Source organism: Mustela nigripes, chromosome 2, assembly GCF_022355385.1.
Source record: "Mustela nigripes isolate SB6536 chromosome 2, MUSNIG.SB6536, whole genome shotgun sequence".
NCBI lineage: Eukaryota > Metazoa > Chordata > Mammalia > Carnivora > Mustelidae > Mustela > Mustela nigripes.
Window position 1 is genome coordinate 160361204 of NC_081558.1, and position 18968 is coordinate 160380171.

At 34.3% G+C, this 18968-nt stretch overlaps 1 protein-coding gene across 2 annotated transcripts in view; it reads left to right on the forward strand.

Moving 5' to 3' along the window:
- The first annotated feature begins 21 nt into the window (after positions 1–21).
- ATG3 (autophagy related 3) overlaps positions 22–18968 on the forward strand; it is a 27346-nt gene continuing 8399 nt past the window's right edge. The window contains exons 1-7 of one of the 2 annotated variants that reach the window (XM_059391974.1): positions 22–515; positions 4109–4150; positions 7935–7984; positions 10719–10789; positions 12301–12408; positions 16164–16213; positions 18385–18466. In XM_059391974.1, coding sequence (XP_059247957.1) covers positions 444–515; positions 4109–4150; positions 7935–7984; positions 10719–10789; positions 12301–12408; positions 16164–16213; positions 18385–18466 — 475 coding nt within the window. In that variant the 5' untranslated portion in view covers positions 22–443. Of the gene's footprint in view, positions 516–4108; positions 4151–4370; positions 4488–7934; positions 7985–10718; positions 10790–12300; positions 12409–16163; positions 16214–18384; positions 18467–18968 lie in introns of those variants that run through there. The other variant, XM_059391975.1, reaches the window with a different exon arrangement.

Here is an 18968-nt window from a genome sequence, read left to right on the forward strand (position 1 = left end):
GGGAGAGTCCTGAATCACGTGAGGCCCAGGTGGCGGCGGTGGTACGGCGAGAGAGAGAAGGGGAAGCCGGAAGGGGCGCGAGTGAAGCCTGGCGGAGACGATAGCTCCCAAGAAGGAGAGGGGTGCGCGTGCGCCCGCCTCTCCCCCTAACTCTCGCCTGGTCCCTGCTGTCCTCTCTTGCGGCCAGGTGACACCTAGGCCCGGTCCGCCACCCACTGCCTGGGTGGCGAGCAGCGCGCGCCCTGCCCTAGCGATTGGCGCCGGCCGCCCCTCCCCCTCGACCAGTCCGTCCCATCGCGTCCCGTCTTGTCCCGTCCCTTCGGGTGCCGCCGGCCGGGTGCCGATGCGCGTCTGCTGCAGCGGGGCTTTTTTCTGACTCCTGGTCCCTTGCCCGGCTGCCCTTCCCGCCCCGTCGCGGGGCCGGCCGCTTCTCCGGCCCCAGGATGCAGAATGTGATTAACACGGTGAAGGGAAAAGCACTGGAAGTGGCTGAGTACCTGACCCCGGTCCTCAAGGTAAGCCAGGCCGGGCTTGCCAGGGGCTGTCAGGTACACGCTCAACTCCGCAGGGATTGAGGACTCGGCGCCGGGAGGGACACCGTGTTTTCCGGCGGGGAAAAGTGTAGGAAGGTGGTGAGGGAGGGACACAGAAAAGGGTGCAGCCCCACTGACGTCTTAGCCAGCTGTTCTCTAGGTTTTCGGGCTCCTCAGGTAAACTTGCAGCGACGTTGTGTGCGCATTGCTGTCGCCACCCGTCAGAACCCGGCGCATCAGGGTACGTCAAGTTGGAAGGTGGTCGGCCTCTAAGTGGATTTCAGAACGTTAAATCTTAACATTGGAAAGTCTTTTAAACTTTTTAAACGAGGGTTTTGCTTACCTTTTTAAAAACGAAATCAGAATTGGGTACTAAAATGACATGTCACTATTTTCTGTCAAATTTCATAGGAAGTCTCATAAAAATAATTAAAATATTATAATAATTAGGAGTTTGAAATAGTAAGTGGTGACTGAGGTCCCCTCTTAGATTTCAGAGGAACAAGGTGAATGGCAACATTATCTCTGTCAGTATGGTTAAGCTTCCCTTTCCGAGTTTTTAAAATAGCCGAAAAACTATTTGTAAATCCTGGACTTCGTGGCTAATAAGCAGTATTATCCTAGATATATTGATATATTTACTCCTTTGGTTTTTTGTTTTGTTTTGTTTTGCTTTGTCAATCATACGGCATTTTTAAAATAAAAGTTGTAATAGATTAGCTGTTTTAACGGTGACTAATTTTCAGAGATAAACTTCTAGAAGTACATTCAAGTTTTTAGTCATTGTAACTTTTTCCTTTCTGATAAGTGAACAATTAGAATACATGAATAAGGAGCTCTTGCTTAAGTGCTTGTATTTGTTTTTTCAGCTTTCAATGAAAATTTTACGGATCTTAACTGTGGGGATGAAATATCCTTGGATATGGTTGGTCCTATTTATAAGAAGTATTTTAGTATGCTAAGAATAGTGGATAGTTTTACTTTGCTCCCTTTCCATGACAAAGGGAAATAATTAGTCGTGTACTTTTTTATATTTATTTCCAAGACTGATTTTAAAATGATACCTTGTTGGGCCAAGTTTGAAACAAAAAAAGAAAAGTTTATAAATGAAAATTCCAATTCTTGCTATGCATATATATATATATATATATATTTTCTAAAGATTTTACTTATTTATTTGTCAGAGAGAGAGAGAGAGAGCGAGCACAGGCAGACAGAGTGGAAGGCAGAGGCAGAGGGAGAAGCAGGCTCCCTGTGGAGCAAGGAGCCCGATGTGGGACTCAATCCCAGGACACTGGGATCATGACCTGAGCCGAAGGCAGCTGCTTAACCAACTGAGCCACCTAGTCCCGCTTATATATTTTTTTATTGTGAAATTTTTTTGATTAATATTAATCAACTTTGAAAACAATTTTGATGTTTGAATCAAATTATTATTTTGCATGTCATTTTTCAGAAACATGTCTACCTAGATATTCAGCATTCAAATAATACAAGATTGTTAAACTCTATTAGTTTCAGAGAGAGAAGAGTAAAAAAAAAAAGTTCCCAAATTAAATATTAAGCTAATGTTTTAGGTGCTCATGGGTGGCTCAGTCAGTTAAGTGTCTGCCTTCCCCTCAGGTCATGATCCCAGGGTCCTGGGATGGAGCCCCAAGTCTGTCTCTGCTCAGCAGGGATTCTGGTTCTTCCTCTCCCTCTGCCTGCTGCTCCCCCTGCTTTTGCATACGCGCGCACGTGTGTGTGTTGTGTGTGTGTGTCTGTCTGTCTCTCTCTCTATGTCAAATAAATAAAATCTTTAAAAACAAACTTCTGTTTTACTAGCCAGTTGTATTTTACTGAACTTATAACAGGATTGTATTTTGAGTAATCATTTTACTTACTCTCCAGACTTAAAAAGTGTTAGCTTGTCAGTATATATTTATCAGTATGTATTTTCATTAGTAAGGGAAGCAGAATTATTGACCCTTTCCTTGCCCGTCCCTGTTTAGAGAGAGAACCCTTGTATTTTCCTGCTAGACATAAGAAGCAAGGAGGAAAAACTAAATCCTTTGGAAAGAAACAATGACTTATCTTAGCAGGTAGAAGTTTAAGAAAAGTCATGGCATAGTAAAAACCAAAGTCCTTATATGATCTTCATGCCTCTACTTAATTGGTAGAGGTCCTTATCTCAACTGCTACTTCATTCCTTGCTCACTTTTGCTTGAGCCAGTCTGACCTCTTTTACTCCATTTAATACTCTGTTGCCTCAGGTTTTTGTATTCGCTGCACCATCTGCCTAAAATGCTCTTTTACAGTCTTTTGGCTTGTTCATTTTAAGGTCACTGCTCAGTAGTCACCTATCAGTGTTTTCTTAACCATCCTATTTATTTGTTTAGTTGTTTTTTTGTTTTTTTGTTTTTGTTTTTGTTTTGTTTTTTTTTTAGTTTTAGAGAGGTGGGAGGAGGGAGGGAGAAAGAAAGTCAAGCAGATTCCACACCCAACGTGAAGCCCAATGCAGGTCTTGATTTCATGATCCGGAGATTAGACCTGAGCTAAAACCAAGAGTTAGACGCTTAACCGACTGAGTCACCCAGGCACCCCTATTTTTTTTTTTTTAAGATTATTTATTTTAGAAAGATAGTGCCTGTATGTGTGAAGAAGGGGAACAGAAAGGAATACAGAGAATCCTTAAGCAGACTCCCCACTCTGAGCATGAAGCCTGCCTTGCCTTGGGGCTCCATCCCAGGACCCTGAGATCATGACCTGAGCAGAAAGCAAGAGCTGACCACCTAACCAACAAGCCACCCAGGCGCCCCACTGTCCTAATTTAAATAGCCATTTCTCCCCTCCACCCCTGACTAGTTGCCTTGCTGCCTCATTTTTTTTCCTTGTGGTTTTCATTACCATTTGGCTTTCCTCACTCCACTAGAGTTTAAACTCCTTATGAGGACAAGGAGGAGTTTGGTCTGTTTTATCCGCTCCTATATCCCCATTACTTCAAATAGCGCCTGGCATATAATGGTTATTTGGTAAATACTTGTTGAATGAATAATCCTCAATGAATCCTTCCATTTTTGTAGCCTGTACTACAAAATCTTACATTTAATTTAAAAATTAGAAACATCTGGTAAATAGCATCTTTGCTTTAGAGGAGAGAATATTGTATCAATATCTTAGAGATAATAATGGGAAAGGATTAAATGATTTATGACTTCTAGATTTGGTTTCTAATGTTACTCAATTGAAATGAGATGTTGAAGATGTTGGCTGAATAATAAGATGTCCCTAAACATTTTTTAAACATTTTTACTGTTCTGTAAAATAAAGATATTTGGTCATTTTACAAAATCATTGTATGGCTTAATGTTTTTCCAAAGAGCTTTGTTCTGTTAAAGCGATGATCAAATTGTAATTATTTTAATGTCAGTTTCTTTCGTTAGACTTGTATATTCTTTGGGGTTAGGTACCAGTGATAGATTCTTTTTTTGTGTGTGCTCTTTTGCCTGGAAGGGTGCCAGGCAAATACTTGCCCACAAATATTTTTAATTTGAAAGTGAAAGAATATAATATGTTGTTCTTTTTGTTTTCTTTAGGAATCAAAGTTTAAGGAAACAGGTGTTATCACCCCAGAAGAGGTGAGTATTAAAGATTTTCTGAAGCTATTATATTTTATATTTTCCTGGGAGGTCTTTCTTCTTTATAAGAAAACATCTTAAACTTTAATCTTGATTCTTTTGGCTTTATTAGCAATTTAAAAGGGATTTCTACTTCCCATAAGAGGATGTAACTTCCCTCTCAGTTTGCCACTTCTCATATTTCTCTGTAGTTCCTCTTTATTTAGAAATGGAGGTGGGAGAGGGAATGGAAAAGATTCTGATGGCCATTTACCCTTCACCCATATTTGTGTTATATTGAGGCTATACAATGGGCTCTGTGGTGTTTGCTGTTGTCTTTCCTCTGTTTACATCAAACGTGAGTTTTTGTGGTTTTCATTTGTAAACTTTGGCTCATTGCTTGGGTATTAAATTTTCTTTCAGTATTTAGCTTAAATATTTTATTGCTACATAGTTAATGCTGATTTTTTTTTCTCACAATTCTTTTACTGTTTCTACTAACCAACTAATGTTGAATCTGTTTAATGCTGAAACTGATGTCTATTTTATAGGGGAGTTGTGTTTTATTGAACTTTTAACATAGAACTTTGTTTTGAGGAATCATTTCACTTGTTCACCAAAGCTATATAATAAAAGCTTTCATTTTCCTTTAGGTAGTTTATTCTGTTATCCTTCAAGAAATAAATACTGTTCTAAACATCTTTTTACATTCTAGTTTCCTCAATAGTTATGGCTGCATCAGACTTACTTTTTAGTCTTAATAAATAGCAAAGAATTTATTTAAGTATCACCTTTAACTTTCATTAAAATTACCACTCATTGGCAATAGAACTTTACTTACTGTTTTGAAAGAAATATTTTGAATTGGGGCACATTTTACGATCTGGTTGTTGCTGTAAATTCTAAGACCTCAAGCCTAAAAATTAATGGATCTTTCAGTTTTCAATAGTGATGGAATCTCTTGAGTCCCAAATCTTTGTGAATTCTGAGAATGGTGTGCTGAATTAATCTGTTATCCAAAAATATATATATATATATATATATATTTTTTTTTAGTAAAGACACATGGTGGTATAGAAAGAACATAGGAGATCTGCTTTCTAGACCTATTTCTCTTAATTTCTTTTCTGATTTGGGCAAAGCTAAGCTGTGACACAGGCCTCATGTTTCCTTGTCTGTAAAATGAGGGGTTTTGTCTACACATTGTCTAATGGACCTCTTCTGCCTTAGGCACAATGAGTTTAATACCTGGAATGCCACATAAAACTAAGTTGTTTTTTTTTTTCTTTTTTAAAGATTTTATTTATTTGACACAGAGAGATCACAAGTAGGCAGAGAGGCAGGCAGAGAGAGAGGAGGAGGCAGGTTCCCCAGCGAACAGAGAGCCCGATGCAGGATCCCAGGGTCCTGGGATCATGACCTGAGCTGAAGGCAGAGGCTTTAACCCACTGAGCCACCCAAGCACCCCAAAACTAAGTTTTGATATTATTAACTTTTCTTGCCAAACAGAGATGTAATTTAGATTTGGCTCTTAAAACTATCTGTAATCAGGAGCAGGGATGGAAGTTTGCTTTTCTTCTTACACTCTTTGGCTTTATCTGTGGGAGGATGACTAATTGGTAAATAGATGGTTGACCTTAGAGATGCAAGTCTGTGGTCATTGGATAGATGAATGACACTTAATGTGTATCATTAAGTAGTTTATGAATTTCCTTCTTTTAAAAAAAATGCAAGGCAAAACTAGCTCAGCTGGGTACCCACCTCATATGCTGGATTGAGATAGAGTACAGTTACCGGATTGAGTTAGAATGAGTCCAGAGGACGGAAAATAAGAGATAATTTGCTTTTGATAACAGATAGAGTTGATCTATTTATTTGTTTTCTCTTACTGTTTCTGGGCTTCTGACTATTATCCTTCAGCTCTCTGTTTTCTTTCGAAGTACTGTGTTTAAAAGAGGTGTAGGCATTATAGAATACAGAATTGCCTGACTAAAATTACTTTAATATACATATGTATGACTTAGGTAGAGTATTAGTAGTAGAATAGCTTGAAGTGTAAAGTTCCTGACCAAAATGTTAATAACTGGTTTTATCTTGGAGTTATTCAGTATTGTATTTAATCACCAAGAGAAAGCTGCTGCAAGTGATACTGAGAATTGTGAAATTTGAGTCTGCCTTATGTTTTGTTTCATTTGAGCATGTGAAGCCTGCAATAATGACCATTGCTAATGAGGGCAGATGTACACATGTACTAATTATCTGCGCAATTCTATGTTCCTTAGAGTTTTTCTTACCTTCTGGTGTTTTGTTATTTTTAAGGAATTTTAATTTATTTTTTAAATAATCTCTACACCCAGCGTGGGACTGAAACTCAAAACCGCAAGATATGAGTTAGATGCTCTGCCATCTAAGCTAGCCAGGTGCCCCTATTATTTTTTTAATAGATGCTCCTGGAAGTATTAGGGAATAAAATATTAGAGTCTTGTGACAAGGCAGTATCGTTAGAGAATTTTTAAATTTTTAACTCTTTGTTTTGCTTGCATTTTGTTTAATTAAATTCTCCTTTTTTGGTGATGACAAATAGTTCTTGGTAACCGCAGAGTTGAAGGTAGCATCTGGTTACAGTGACCTAAAATCCTTAAAACTTAGGGAGGGAGTATTGTTTTCACTTGGGTTTTTGTCTTTACCTAACTAGTTTAAATAATAATAAGATTCTTTGAAATAAAAGAACAGAAACATTCAAAAAGTTGCTGTTGAGAATATGCTGCTAAATCTTGTTAATGTATCTTCTTGAAAGAAATTACTCTTAGAAAACTTACTTTATAAAATTTTACTCTCAAATGAAAATAGAGTATTATATATAGACATTCTTTTCTGAGACAAACATTGGAAGATTAAAGGTACTGGGTTTTGTTTTTTTTTGCTTTGTAATTAACCACAAACAATACATGAATTTAAGTTAGAGCTATTATAAAATAGAATTGGGAAAGTGTGTGTGTGTATTGCCCGAATTGGGACACTGCACTTAACCCTTAAGAGACTTTCTTTCATTTTCTCTCAAGAATAAGCAGGATTTCTGTCTTATAGAAATATCAGGTCATGCTCATGTATAATGGAAATTCTCAGAAGGTTAAACTCTTCCTGAGTCTGTTTTTGATTCCTGAAGAAAAACAAGAACTTGTTCAGTGTTCAACCTGCCCAGAAAGCCTAATGTGTTAGAGGATTCAGTTTGCTTCTAACTTTTCCTATTGTTTGGCATTACATTTGTCACTCTTGTTAATGTGAAAAAGCTTACAAAATGGGCTTTATCCGAACTTAAAAAAAAAGAGAGAGAGAGAAATGTGCACTATGATGTCATAAACTTCTTACATCATAGGCCTATATCCTTTTCTCAAAGATCTCCATTGAGTTTTCAGCCCCTAGCAGGAATCTGTCTTCATCTTATTTATCCATAAAATGTTTTTTTTTTAAATTTTAAGTCCTGCACTGTTACTTTTATTCATTTCATGATTTTGTATCCTTTTGGCATTATTTAATCCAATTTAAAAATTGAATTTAAAATCAATAGCACTCAATGTTTTTTTCATCCAAAATTTAAATTTTACAGATGTAAAAAATGTTGCAGTTTTAATAATAATCAAGAGCCATCACAGTGGTAGAGCAGGTTTGGTGCTGCTTGCATTTATATGATTATTGGGTATCAAGCTTACATGGGATGATCACTTTGGTATTTTATCATCTTATATTCAGTGATGTTAATTTTTCTTTTTCCTTTTCTTTTATATTCCTTTTAAATCCTGAATAGTTTGTGGCAGCTGGAGATCACTTAGTCCACCACTGTCCAACATGGCAATGGTAAGTAATCTTGAGTCAGAAATATAAATTAGTAAAATGTATGACATTATAATTGCAGCAGTTTGCAAAATGGATTAGGGCATGAACTTTAGAATGACCAATTTAACTCTGTTCTAGTAGATTTTTCTGTTAAGCAGTTTGACCATGATACTTAAAATAAAGGCATACTTAAAATAATACAAAAGCTGACTGACAAATTGGCTGTTATACCTGTTTTGATTTGCTCTGTTAGAGTAAAAGAGACATTTTTAAACTTCCTTTATTAGTATTCCCTTTCTCTATAGTGTCTGGGTCTGATTTTGTGGTGGATCTTTAAAAAATAATGTTTAAGACCAGCTCATTTTTTTCAAATTAAAATGTCTCCTGAATATTTTTATAACATTAATAAATCCAGATATTTTGCAAAGCCTTAGGATTATTAGTTATAAGACTTTCTATAAGGTTCAAAGTATGCTCCCATTTTAGGAATTGACTGAAAAGGAAGGTTCATGATACTCATTAAAGTTTGTAACTGGAAATCTGCTTGGTAATAGATTTTTTACATTTTTGGTTTTTCACTAAATTGTAAAAGTAAGGTAAAAAAAGTAATTTAAGCAACTTACCAGATCTTATGACATATTTTAAGTATTCTGAATAATAAGAGGATGTTTTAAAACAAATGCTGTTTCATTACGTTCAAGAACTTAGGGTAAAACCACCTGACTATGGCTGAGAAAGTGATCCTAGTACTGGCAGAGCTATTTTAATTAGGCTAGAATTGTTTTGGAGTTATCATCTTGTTTGGATATAAATAGTTCAACTTGTTATATTCTTTTTTCTTTTCATTATAATTCCCTTAATGACACTTTTTCATTTGTGGTTGAAAGGTATAGTTTTAATTTGGGAACAGAGGTTCTAAACTTAATGAAGTTAGAACTGATAATATTTTCCTTCATATTCATAGCGTAAATAGTTAAAACTATTTTAAGCCAAAGTTGGAACTCTCTTTTATCTGTGGCCTATTCTGTTCTCAGTTTTTGTATTTGACTCTTAACCCAAAATAGTTTTATTGCTTTTTATCAATTGTTCTTTGTCTTTTAGAACACTGTTTCTTAATGTACCAAGAAAAACCAAAGTGTCAGTTTCATTTATTTTTATGCCCTTGTCTTCCTTAACGTGCATTTCTATTTCATATTTAAAATTGAGTTAATATCATAGCAGCTCTCTGATGATTTAGTAAGGGTGATTGGTTTTTTTGGATTATAAATTATCTATTAAAATTATATTTGTCTTCATTCTAGTCTATAATTTTTATGTATTTCAAGTCAAATAGGTATATAAAATTAAAAATAATACCTGTTTTATAAAAGGAACTAATTTGGGATTTTCTTCAATATAATAAACATTCTCTTCAGATTTCTTTGTGATAGTCCTTATTTGTCTGATTAGTTCAGACATACAATTTATAGTATTGTTACAGAAATATGTTATATGGACAGGATAGTTTCACTTTATGAATTGTGATAGTTGAGGTATTATTTAGAACTCACCTATACCCTACTCCTGTGTCCACACTTCTGGCTAAAATCTAGGGGCCAAAGGAACTTTTCATTTTAAACCTGTGCTAGTAACAGGTTATTTCCATGTTATAGTTTCATGTCTACAAGTGTCATCATGACCGTATTGTATGTTCTTCACTCAGAACTGCAGGCATTGCCATGTCATTATTGATTTTGACACTTGAGAATAACAGACACTAAAGAAGTCTAGAAGGCTACTAAGATAGTAGATCTTTTTCTGGCTTTATCTTGTGCTCAGATCTATGGTTTCAACTTTAGACTGAAGCTTTGATAAGGTGAATTTTTGTTCAGATGTTTGTGACAGGTAACACATGCCCCTCTGTCTCCAGCCAGTTCCATTAGGTTACCTGCAGAAGAATCTTAGAACAAATTCTTAGTAAGATAATCTAGAGTAGTTATGAAAAATCAGAAATGGTGTAGCTGCTTCTGACACACAGAGACTGTAGTGTAAGAGCAGGAGCCGTGGATTCACTTGCTCTTCTATATTCTGGTTTTCTGACCTTCAGCAGTCTGATTTTTTTTTTTTTTTTTTTAGCTAAAATGGGGACGTTAATATTACCTCTTAGGGTTCTGAGGAGTAAATAAGAATAATGCATGTTAGAGTTCTAAGTCATATACTTAGCAAACACTCAGTGAAAGGGTTTTTTTTTTTTTCTGTTTTCAGTCATATTTTTTAATATTATCATGTTGTGATTCAAAGCATCTTTTTTCTCTTTGTTCCAGTTTTAATCGAGTGGCAGGAACAGGGATTTTGCCAGCCACCTACTTTGTTACGTAATGTCCTACAGATATTTTTCTGCCTCCTCTAGAGCTGAAGATGAGCAGTACTTGAGAATTAAAAGACTGAGATTATACTCCCTAGGGAACAATGTTTTCTTTTTGTTTAGAGGCAAACATAATAGTTTCTTAATAGTTCTATATTATTCTGTCTTTTTTGTTTGATATTTAATCTAAATTCTCTTAGGTCTCTCTGAGTCTCTTAGTATATTTCACTTACAATGCTATGTTCTTCCATACCCTAACATACATCACTTAACAACATCCTTCTGAAACTAGTCCTAAAACAGTTTTTTCAAGAGTGTGGATTGTGTAATTTTGATATTTACATGTGATATCTTCTGTCTTTGCTTTTTAAAGTAGTTCTTGTATTTTGGTGTTCTTTGCTCTTTTTAAAGGGCTACTGGGGAAGAATTGAAAGTGAAGGCATACCTACCAACAGGCAAACAATTTTTGGTCACCAAAAATGGTAAGAATTATATTTCATATATTAGTAAATTTTACACAGAGTTATATTTTTTAAAAATGACAGAAGAAAGTTAGCTTTTTTTTTTTTTTTTTTTAAAGATTTATTTGAGAGAGACAGAGAGGGAGAGAGAACAAAAGAAACAAGAGAGAATCTCCAGCAGACTCCTGCTGAGCAGGGAGCCTGATGTGGGGCCCAGTCCCAGGACCCTGAGATCATGACCTGAGCTGAAACCAAGAGTTGGATGTTTAACCAACTGAGCCACTTAGGCACCCAAAACTTTAGTATTTACTGATCTTAATTTATGATTGAACCCATAGAGAAATTTGGAAATTTGATGGAACTCTGGGTTCTATTGCTAGAGTATTTTTTTCCTTATTTCATTTTTACCTCCTTCCTTTTTGTTGCTATTTTTTGCCAAAAAAGGTCTAGTTTTAAGATGTGGAAGGAATGGAGCCCAGCAAATTTGGAATTTGGAATTGCAGTTGCCTTTTTTTTTTTAAGTTTACTTTATAATTATAAACTTTTTAGCTATTTGATTTTTATCTTCTTTAGACGTAAACATTAGTCATGAAAAATGAAACTGATACTATCTTTGACGGCTAAAAGTTCCAAGCTAAAGATTTATTATCCGTTGTGTCTTTGAAAGATTGTCTTTAGGAACAAAAAATGTTTTGTTTTTTAAACTACTAGTTTCTCATTTATGAAGTTAATTTGAAAACAGCTTGAGAAGGTTATAGTCCCTCTCAGATCACATAAAGTGCATTGATTTTTTTCTAATCTATTACAGAAAGGGAAAATATGTATAACACATCAGTTTTCTTTCCTACAGCATATGTCTTATTAGAATTGATCATTTATAACCTTCTTGTTTTTTAAAAAAGTCAAGAGGTTAATAGCCATTTCTGGGCTCTACCTTATCATGGTTTTACATTATAATTGTTCAGTTTTAGACTTATGTGAATAATACCTGTTAATTGACACATATACCATATGAAAAACTTGGCTCCAGTATTGTATAAGATGGTAAAATGTAGCAGTTCAGTGAATTTTTACATTGGCTTATCCATTATAAATGCCTGAAACTTACATGAATTATGAAATACATATTAAAACTTACTATAACATTGCAAACTGGAGGTCACCTCTACCACCTCTGAGAATGACAGGTGGTCCCTTTCTGTTTTGAGAGTGAAGCTATTAAAATAAGGTTTTATTATTCATTAGCCTGAAGTTGAATAGTATCATCTCTGGCTGTAGCCTGCTGTTCTTCAGAGACCATCAGGGTAAAGAATACATAGAATATTTCCTTTCTACTTGTGTTCTGACAAAGCTATTTAGGGAAAGGTAAACCTGATCATTAATATGTCTGTGGGCTAAATACAACTTTTTAATCACTTTTATTAGAAGTGAAATATAATATTTCCTTAAAATAGAATAAATTATCTTTTTTCTAATAGATTTATATGAAGCAAATTATGTGCTAGTAACTGTACTTGTCATTTTTTTTGTAGTGCCATGCTACAAGCGGTGCAAACAGATGGAGTATTCAGATGAATTGGAAGCTATCATTGAAGAAGATGATGGTGATGGGGGATGGGTAGATACTTATCATAACACAGGTAAGAGGAGAATAGAATACATATATTAGTTTAAATTCTTTTAAACATTTTCTAATCTTTTATTACAGTGTTGATTTAAAAACAACAAAACAAAGGATACATAAGGCACAGTTGTCCCAATAGACTTTTTTTTTTACCTGAAAAGAAGCAGGAAGACAAATTGGAAAAAAAGAAAAAATGCCCTTGGAGTATATACCAAATTTCTCTAGTACTGCTATTTTAGTAGCAATTTGAAAATACCTCTATCATTTTCTTTATTTCTAAAATAAGAAGGACAAAATTGCTGAGTATGCATACAGCTTGCTTTAGAATTCCTTATTTACATGTCATTCTATTGCTGAATGATTAGCTTTAGGACAGGAACTATATGTGTTTATTTTACTCAGAGACCTGACATTTTAAAGTAGTTAATAATTATTTGTTGAATGACTGTAAGAGGATTGTAAGGACCACACTCCTTAGGTAGAGTCACTGTTGTATCCTCAATATCTGTCACAGTATCTGGTACAGAAGTTGTTCAGTAAATTTGTGTTAAAAGAATTGACTAAATTCAAGCCTTTTTAAGTGTATATTTGCAGAAGTTGTTTGTAAGTCTGAAGATGAATTTTTATTTCAAGTCCTAAAAACCTAGTTTGCCACTATGTTTATATAACTATGTAAATGTACATTAGCATATGCTGCTATGGCTATACTAACTTAGCCATACTAACTTAGCTATACTAACTTAGCTATAGCAGCATATATTAATCTGCATTTACATAGTTATATAAATATATTATATAAAGTACTATGAGTTAATGTCAGTTCATAGTTAAGTATAAGTTAATAGTTAATTTGCATAGTTTTATAAATGCCATTATGACTTAACTTTAATGAGGAAAACGTGTCCTGAGTTTAAATTGAGAATACTAAAACGTAAGTTTTCTCCCTCGAAGTCCTAGAAAGTATACCAGAAGTAGTACTAGAACAAGGTTTCTCAGCCTTAGCCCTACTAACATTTTGGGCCACGTGATTCTTTGATGTAGCATTTTCTGTACATTGCAGAATGTTTAGCAGCATCTCTGGGCTCTGCCCACCAGATACCAGTAGTATTCACCCAGTTGTGATAACTCAGAATCCCTCAGACAGTGCCAGATATTCCATTAAGGGCAAAATTGCTGCCATCAGTTGAGACCCACTGCAGTAGTCTAGGGCTAAGTAATCTGCTCAGGAAAAACTACCTTCTGAGGTCAGTTTTCCCTCTACTTTTAAAAAAGGACAGTATCATGTGTTTGTGATGATACAGGCGTAGATTCAGGGCTTGGGCTTCTTGATTTGAAACTTGTTTCTTGATGCTTAGTGTTAATGTCCAGGCCTTGAGAAAATAGTAGATTGAACAATTTTTTTAAATGATTTCAAAAAATCATCCTATTGACCCCACTGAGAGACTGGTAGATGGACTTTTTATCTTTTGACCTTTCTGAAATTGTTCAGCTGCTCTGCTTTAGTCCTGTAGTGGAAGATTTGGGCAGTGGACTAACTAACTAGAGCCCTTAATTATAGCACTGTGTTTCTAGTGTCAAGTAAATGACTTATTCTGATGTCTGGTTGTATTCTATTTCTTAATCACTAGCTCAAAATCTAGGTGCATATTTACAAAGGCATTCTTTACAGAAATAAGTAGGCGTCAGTGTGATTGGATTGATGAAAATCTATTACAGAAATTCAAGAATTGAAAAATGTTTGCCCTGCTGGAGAGCTATCCTTAGAATTTTAGTTTAAACTATATTGTGATTTGATTAAAACACTGCTTCCAATTAACTTAGAAGGTCATGTGCCTGGTTCCTTATTCACTTCAGTTCTCTTTGCTTCATCCTTGCTTTTCATAGGTTTCTTTTATTTTTCTTAGCCTTTGTATTGGTCATGGTTCTCCAGAGACACAGAAAAATTGGATGTGTATATAGATATAGGTATATAGGTATAGATAGATTTATTTTGAGGAATTGGCTTACATGATTGTGGGAGTTAGCAAGAATGCAATTCACAGGATGAACTGACCAGCAGGCTGAAGATCCAGGTGAGGACTGATTGTTTCAACTCAAGTCTGAAGACAGTCTGAAAGCAGAATTCTTTCTTTTTCCTGAGCACCTCAATGTTCCCTTATAAGGCCTTCAGCTGATTGGGTGAGGCCCACCCATGTTATAGAGCGTAATCTACTTTATTCAAAGTCTATGAATTTAAATGTTAAAATCTAAAAAACACCCTGACAGCTACATCCTGACTGGCATTTAACCAAACATTGGGACAGGATAACCTAGCCAAGGTGACATAAAATTAATCATCACAGTACTTGAGAATCTTACTCTCATTAGAGTCATTTGAGCTTTTTTTTCCTTTGCCAATATGTCCTCCTACTCTTAGAAGAGTCTGGTTTAGTCAGATACTATTACATTATTATATTTGGATGGATTGAAGAGGTTTTATTGTTTTTATCTATGTACTGGATTCAGTGAATCATTTGTAATACCAATTCATTGTGCTAAGATTTGGGTTTTATTGTTTTGAAATAATCAGATCTATTATGTAGTAATTTATAGAAAAACTATGAAGTAAAAGCTTTATGTTAGAGCTGTGGATTTTGACCTTTTATATTAGTGAAAGTGAGTTATTTTTTAGGTTGGAGATTTTAAGCAGATACATAAAGATTTTAGAAGATTAACAAAGGGGCAAAGCTTATTTTGTATGTAGGGTTGATTTTGTTGTTGTTGTTGTTTTGTTTTTTTTCATTAATGTACTTCATCCTGTTGAATTTCCGAATTAAAAACAGTGACATGGGGATGCCTGGGTGGCTCAGTTGGTTAAGCAGCTGCCTTCAGCTCAGGTTATGATCCCAGCGTCCTGGGATCCAGTCCTATATCAGGCTCCTTGCTCGTCAGGGAGCCTGCTTCTCCCTCTGCCTGCCATTCTATCTGCCTGTGCTCGCTCACTCTCTCTCTCTCTCTGACAAATAAATTTTTAAAAAAGAAAAAAAAAAACAGTGACATATATTTTGAGTTAGAAATATTATTTAGCTGAGTTGTGGTGCTCCCATCTGCTTAATGCCACCTTCATTGACACAAGTAGGTTCAAGGTGGTTGCTTAATGAGGAGCAGTGAACAGAACATTGAACTAAAAGTTAGTACATGTGGATTTGAATCCCAATTTCTTCACTATGAGACTCAAGTAAGTTATTTCATCTTTGGAGACTTCGTTTCTTCATAGGGAGAAATGATTTATTAATTACCTCAAAAGATAGTGTTTCTAAGTCTGAAATAAGCTATAGAAACAGTAAAATAGAAAACCCCATATAAATGTGATATGGTATTACTACTTCTGGATGTCCTAGATTTCTGAAACAAATTACATTAGTATTTCCTTAAAATTTTGATGTGTTTTTAAATAAAAATAAATATGAGTCCTATAGTCTAATGTGTTCACTTTGAGAATGAGTATGTATTGGATAGAGACTCATACTGGGAAAGTAAATGAGGAATAATAAATGAGTGATAGAGTAGAATATAATTCATAGTAAAATATCACATTGCTGTTTTTTTATTTCAATTTAAAAAGTGCTTTTGGTTTTACTCCTTTTAGAGTTCATTTATAAAATGCTAACATTGCCTCCTTGTTTCAGAGCAGTTGTGAGAATTTAGGTAATTTTAAGCATTTATATATTTCTCAAATCTAGCAAATGAAAGATGTTTACAATTTTATTTGTTTTTTTGAATTTTAAACAGGTATTGCAGGAATAACCGAAGCAGTTAAGGAGATTACATTGGAAAGCAAGGTACTGGTTAATTAGTTACATTTGTAAATTCAGTGACATAATTATTTGTGTGTGTGTGTGTGTGTGTATTCTTATTCAAACTGATTATTTTCAAGCTTTTTAAAATTCTAGTTGTTTTTTTCTTCTCTCACTTTCCTATATCAAAACTGCTGTTTCCCAGCACTTTTTTATTAGTCTGTTGTACAATTAAAAAAACTTTTTTGAGATTGTAACTGGTAAAAACTACTAATTTTCACCAATTGGTAAGGCTCCTAGGCTAGTTTAAAAGAAATCACTTTTTATTTTTAAGTACAAGTACCAAATGTTCTGTAAATGGAGACTTTTGAGGTTTATGTACTACGGTTTCTTAATTTACTGCTATTTTGAATGGATGATTTTGTTTTTGAAAATTTTAAGGTAAAACTTTAACATCATCCAAAAAATAATGTGTTTTGACTGAGTGAAAGCTAAATCGGTTAGGCTTTATTGTATGGTTTATTATGGAGTGGGGAGTAAAAATCTGTAACTGGGTGAAATTTTTCTCCTTGAAAATTTTCTATTCATACTAGAAAATGATTGCAGTTGTTTTCACATATTTATATTTGTTTGAAGTGATTTGAAAATAATACAAAATGCCTTTACCCTTATCTTTGCTTAATTATTTTGTTAACAGATCTTTTCGAGGATAGAATATTTGGACAGAGTAATTGACTTTTTTTTTGTCCTTATGAAACATTTACTACAAGAGTTACTAGTTTTAGATACTCTCTTTTGTATGTTTTTGTCATTTGGAACTTTTGGGATTCATAACTGGGTCTTAACAGGAAGTGTTAGAAACTAAAACAAGTGTTTTTCTTTTTTTTTTTTTCAATGTACAGTTTTATGCTTGCTAGGGATTAAGTTTCAGTTCATTGGCCTGAAAATTCATCTTTCTGAAATTCTACTTTTTGGAGAATTTGAACAACTAAAGAGAAATCACCAAAATGGCTTTTGCTCCTTCAGAGAATTTTGTTTACTCCAGCCGTTAGTTGTATATACTTCAGACTTTGGGAATGATAAATGGCAGAGTGGTGTGGATAGCATTTGTTGATAGGTTTATGGTAATTCAAGAACTTCTTAAAAATGCAATAATGGTTAATATGGTACTTGGTATCCCACTTAACATTCTTATATCATACTAAAGGGTGACTGCTTAGAATAATGTACAACTTGAATGTCTTTCCTGTCATTTCCTATTTAATATAAAATTTACATTATTTTTTATAATTTCTTAAAATACTTGTTCAGACCCAAGTATTAATCTTTCTTATTGGTTTCTACTGTATTCTTCTGTTTCAAGTATGATCACCATAACATCAACATGATTAAAATTTCCCTTAATGATTAGTTTGTTAGATACTGGCTCATCTAATAATTACCCAGATACTATCGTCTTTGGTTTCACATTTTGGGTGTGGTAATGATAACATACAACTTAAGTTTCTAGTGGTAAATGGAGTCTTCTCTAAGTAAAATTGTACATTAGGTGAAGCTAGTATGCAATTTTTTTACTTTACTACATTGACTTCAGATTTTTAGAATAATTGATTTTGTGAAATGATAATTATGTATTAGGCTTGTCTTTGGTATTATTCTTTTATTGTAGTGCAAATATGGTTTAAAAATGAACTGAAATCTTACATGTTATAATAACTAAAGTCTGGTAATTTTACTTAATTCAGCCTAAAATATTGTTCACAAATTAGCATATGTTTCACTTATAATAGTTTAACTATTTACTAATAATTTGTAAGTTTAACTTACAAATGTATTGTGATTTACAAATATGTATCTTTTTTCTCCTTTAAATTATGTATGTAAATTATAACTCTGAACCAGTTTCCTAATATTAATGAATTGGTTAACAAAAATACTGTTTTTTGAAAGTGCAAAAATTGTTAGATTGTTAGCTTAGGTGATTCTTGATGCTTCTATGATATCTTTTATATTTTTCAGTGACAGTACTTAGCACATCACTTTTCATATTTGGTTTATGGTTTTGTCATCTCCACTGGAATAGGAGTTTCTTGAAGATAAGAACTGTCTTTACCGCTCTTATTTTCTCAGTGGTTTACACGGTGGTGACACATGAGTGTTTGGTGTTTGAACTAATGAACATACTTGAGTGACTTTAAATATAATTTATTTCAAAGGACAGTATAAAACTTCAAGATTGCGCAGCAATATGTGAGGAGGAGGAAGAAGATGATGAAGGAGAAGCTGCAGATATGGAAGGTATTTATGTTCTAGATTTTCTTTAATCACACTAGAATGTTGATTTTGAAATATTTATAATTGAAGTGGACAAGAATTGTACTCCATTGAGTTCTAGATTTTAACATTAAACAGCCTAGAGAGAATTTTGTTTAGTTTAAATTTAGTTAGTGCAGAGCAGTCTTGGACTGTTGTACTTTACCTAGGACATAGCCTTAAAAGCATTCTTTCCAGTGGGATACATCCTAGACATAAATCTTTAATGCAGATAAAAGTTTGAAGATGCAGATTCTTAAGCTAATTCTTAAAAACTATTTCAGAGCAGAACAAAGTTTGCTCATTTATTGTGTATTTTCTTTTTCTTTTTTTCCTTTTTTTTTTTTTTAACCAAATACATAGAATTTATGGTGAGATAGAAATGTTCTCTAGGGACGCCTGGGTGGCTCAGTTGGTTAAGCAGCTGCCTTCAGCTCAGGTCATGATCCCAGCGTCCTGGGATCGAGTCCCACATTGGGCTCCTTGC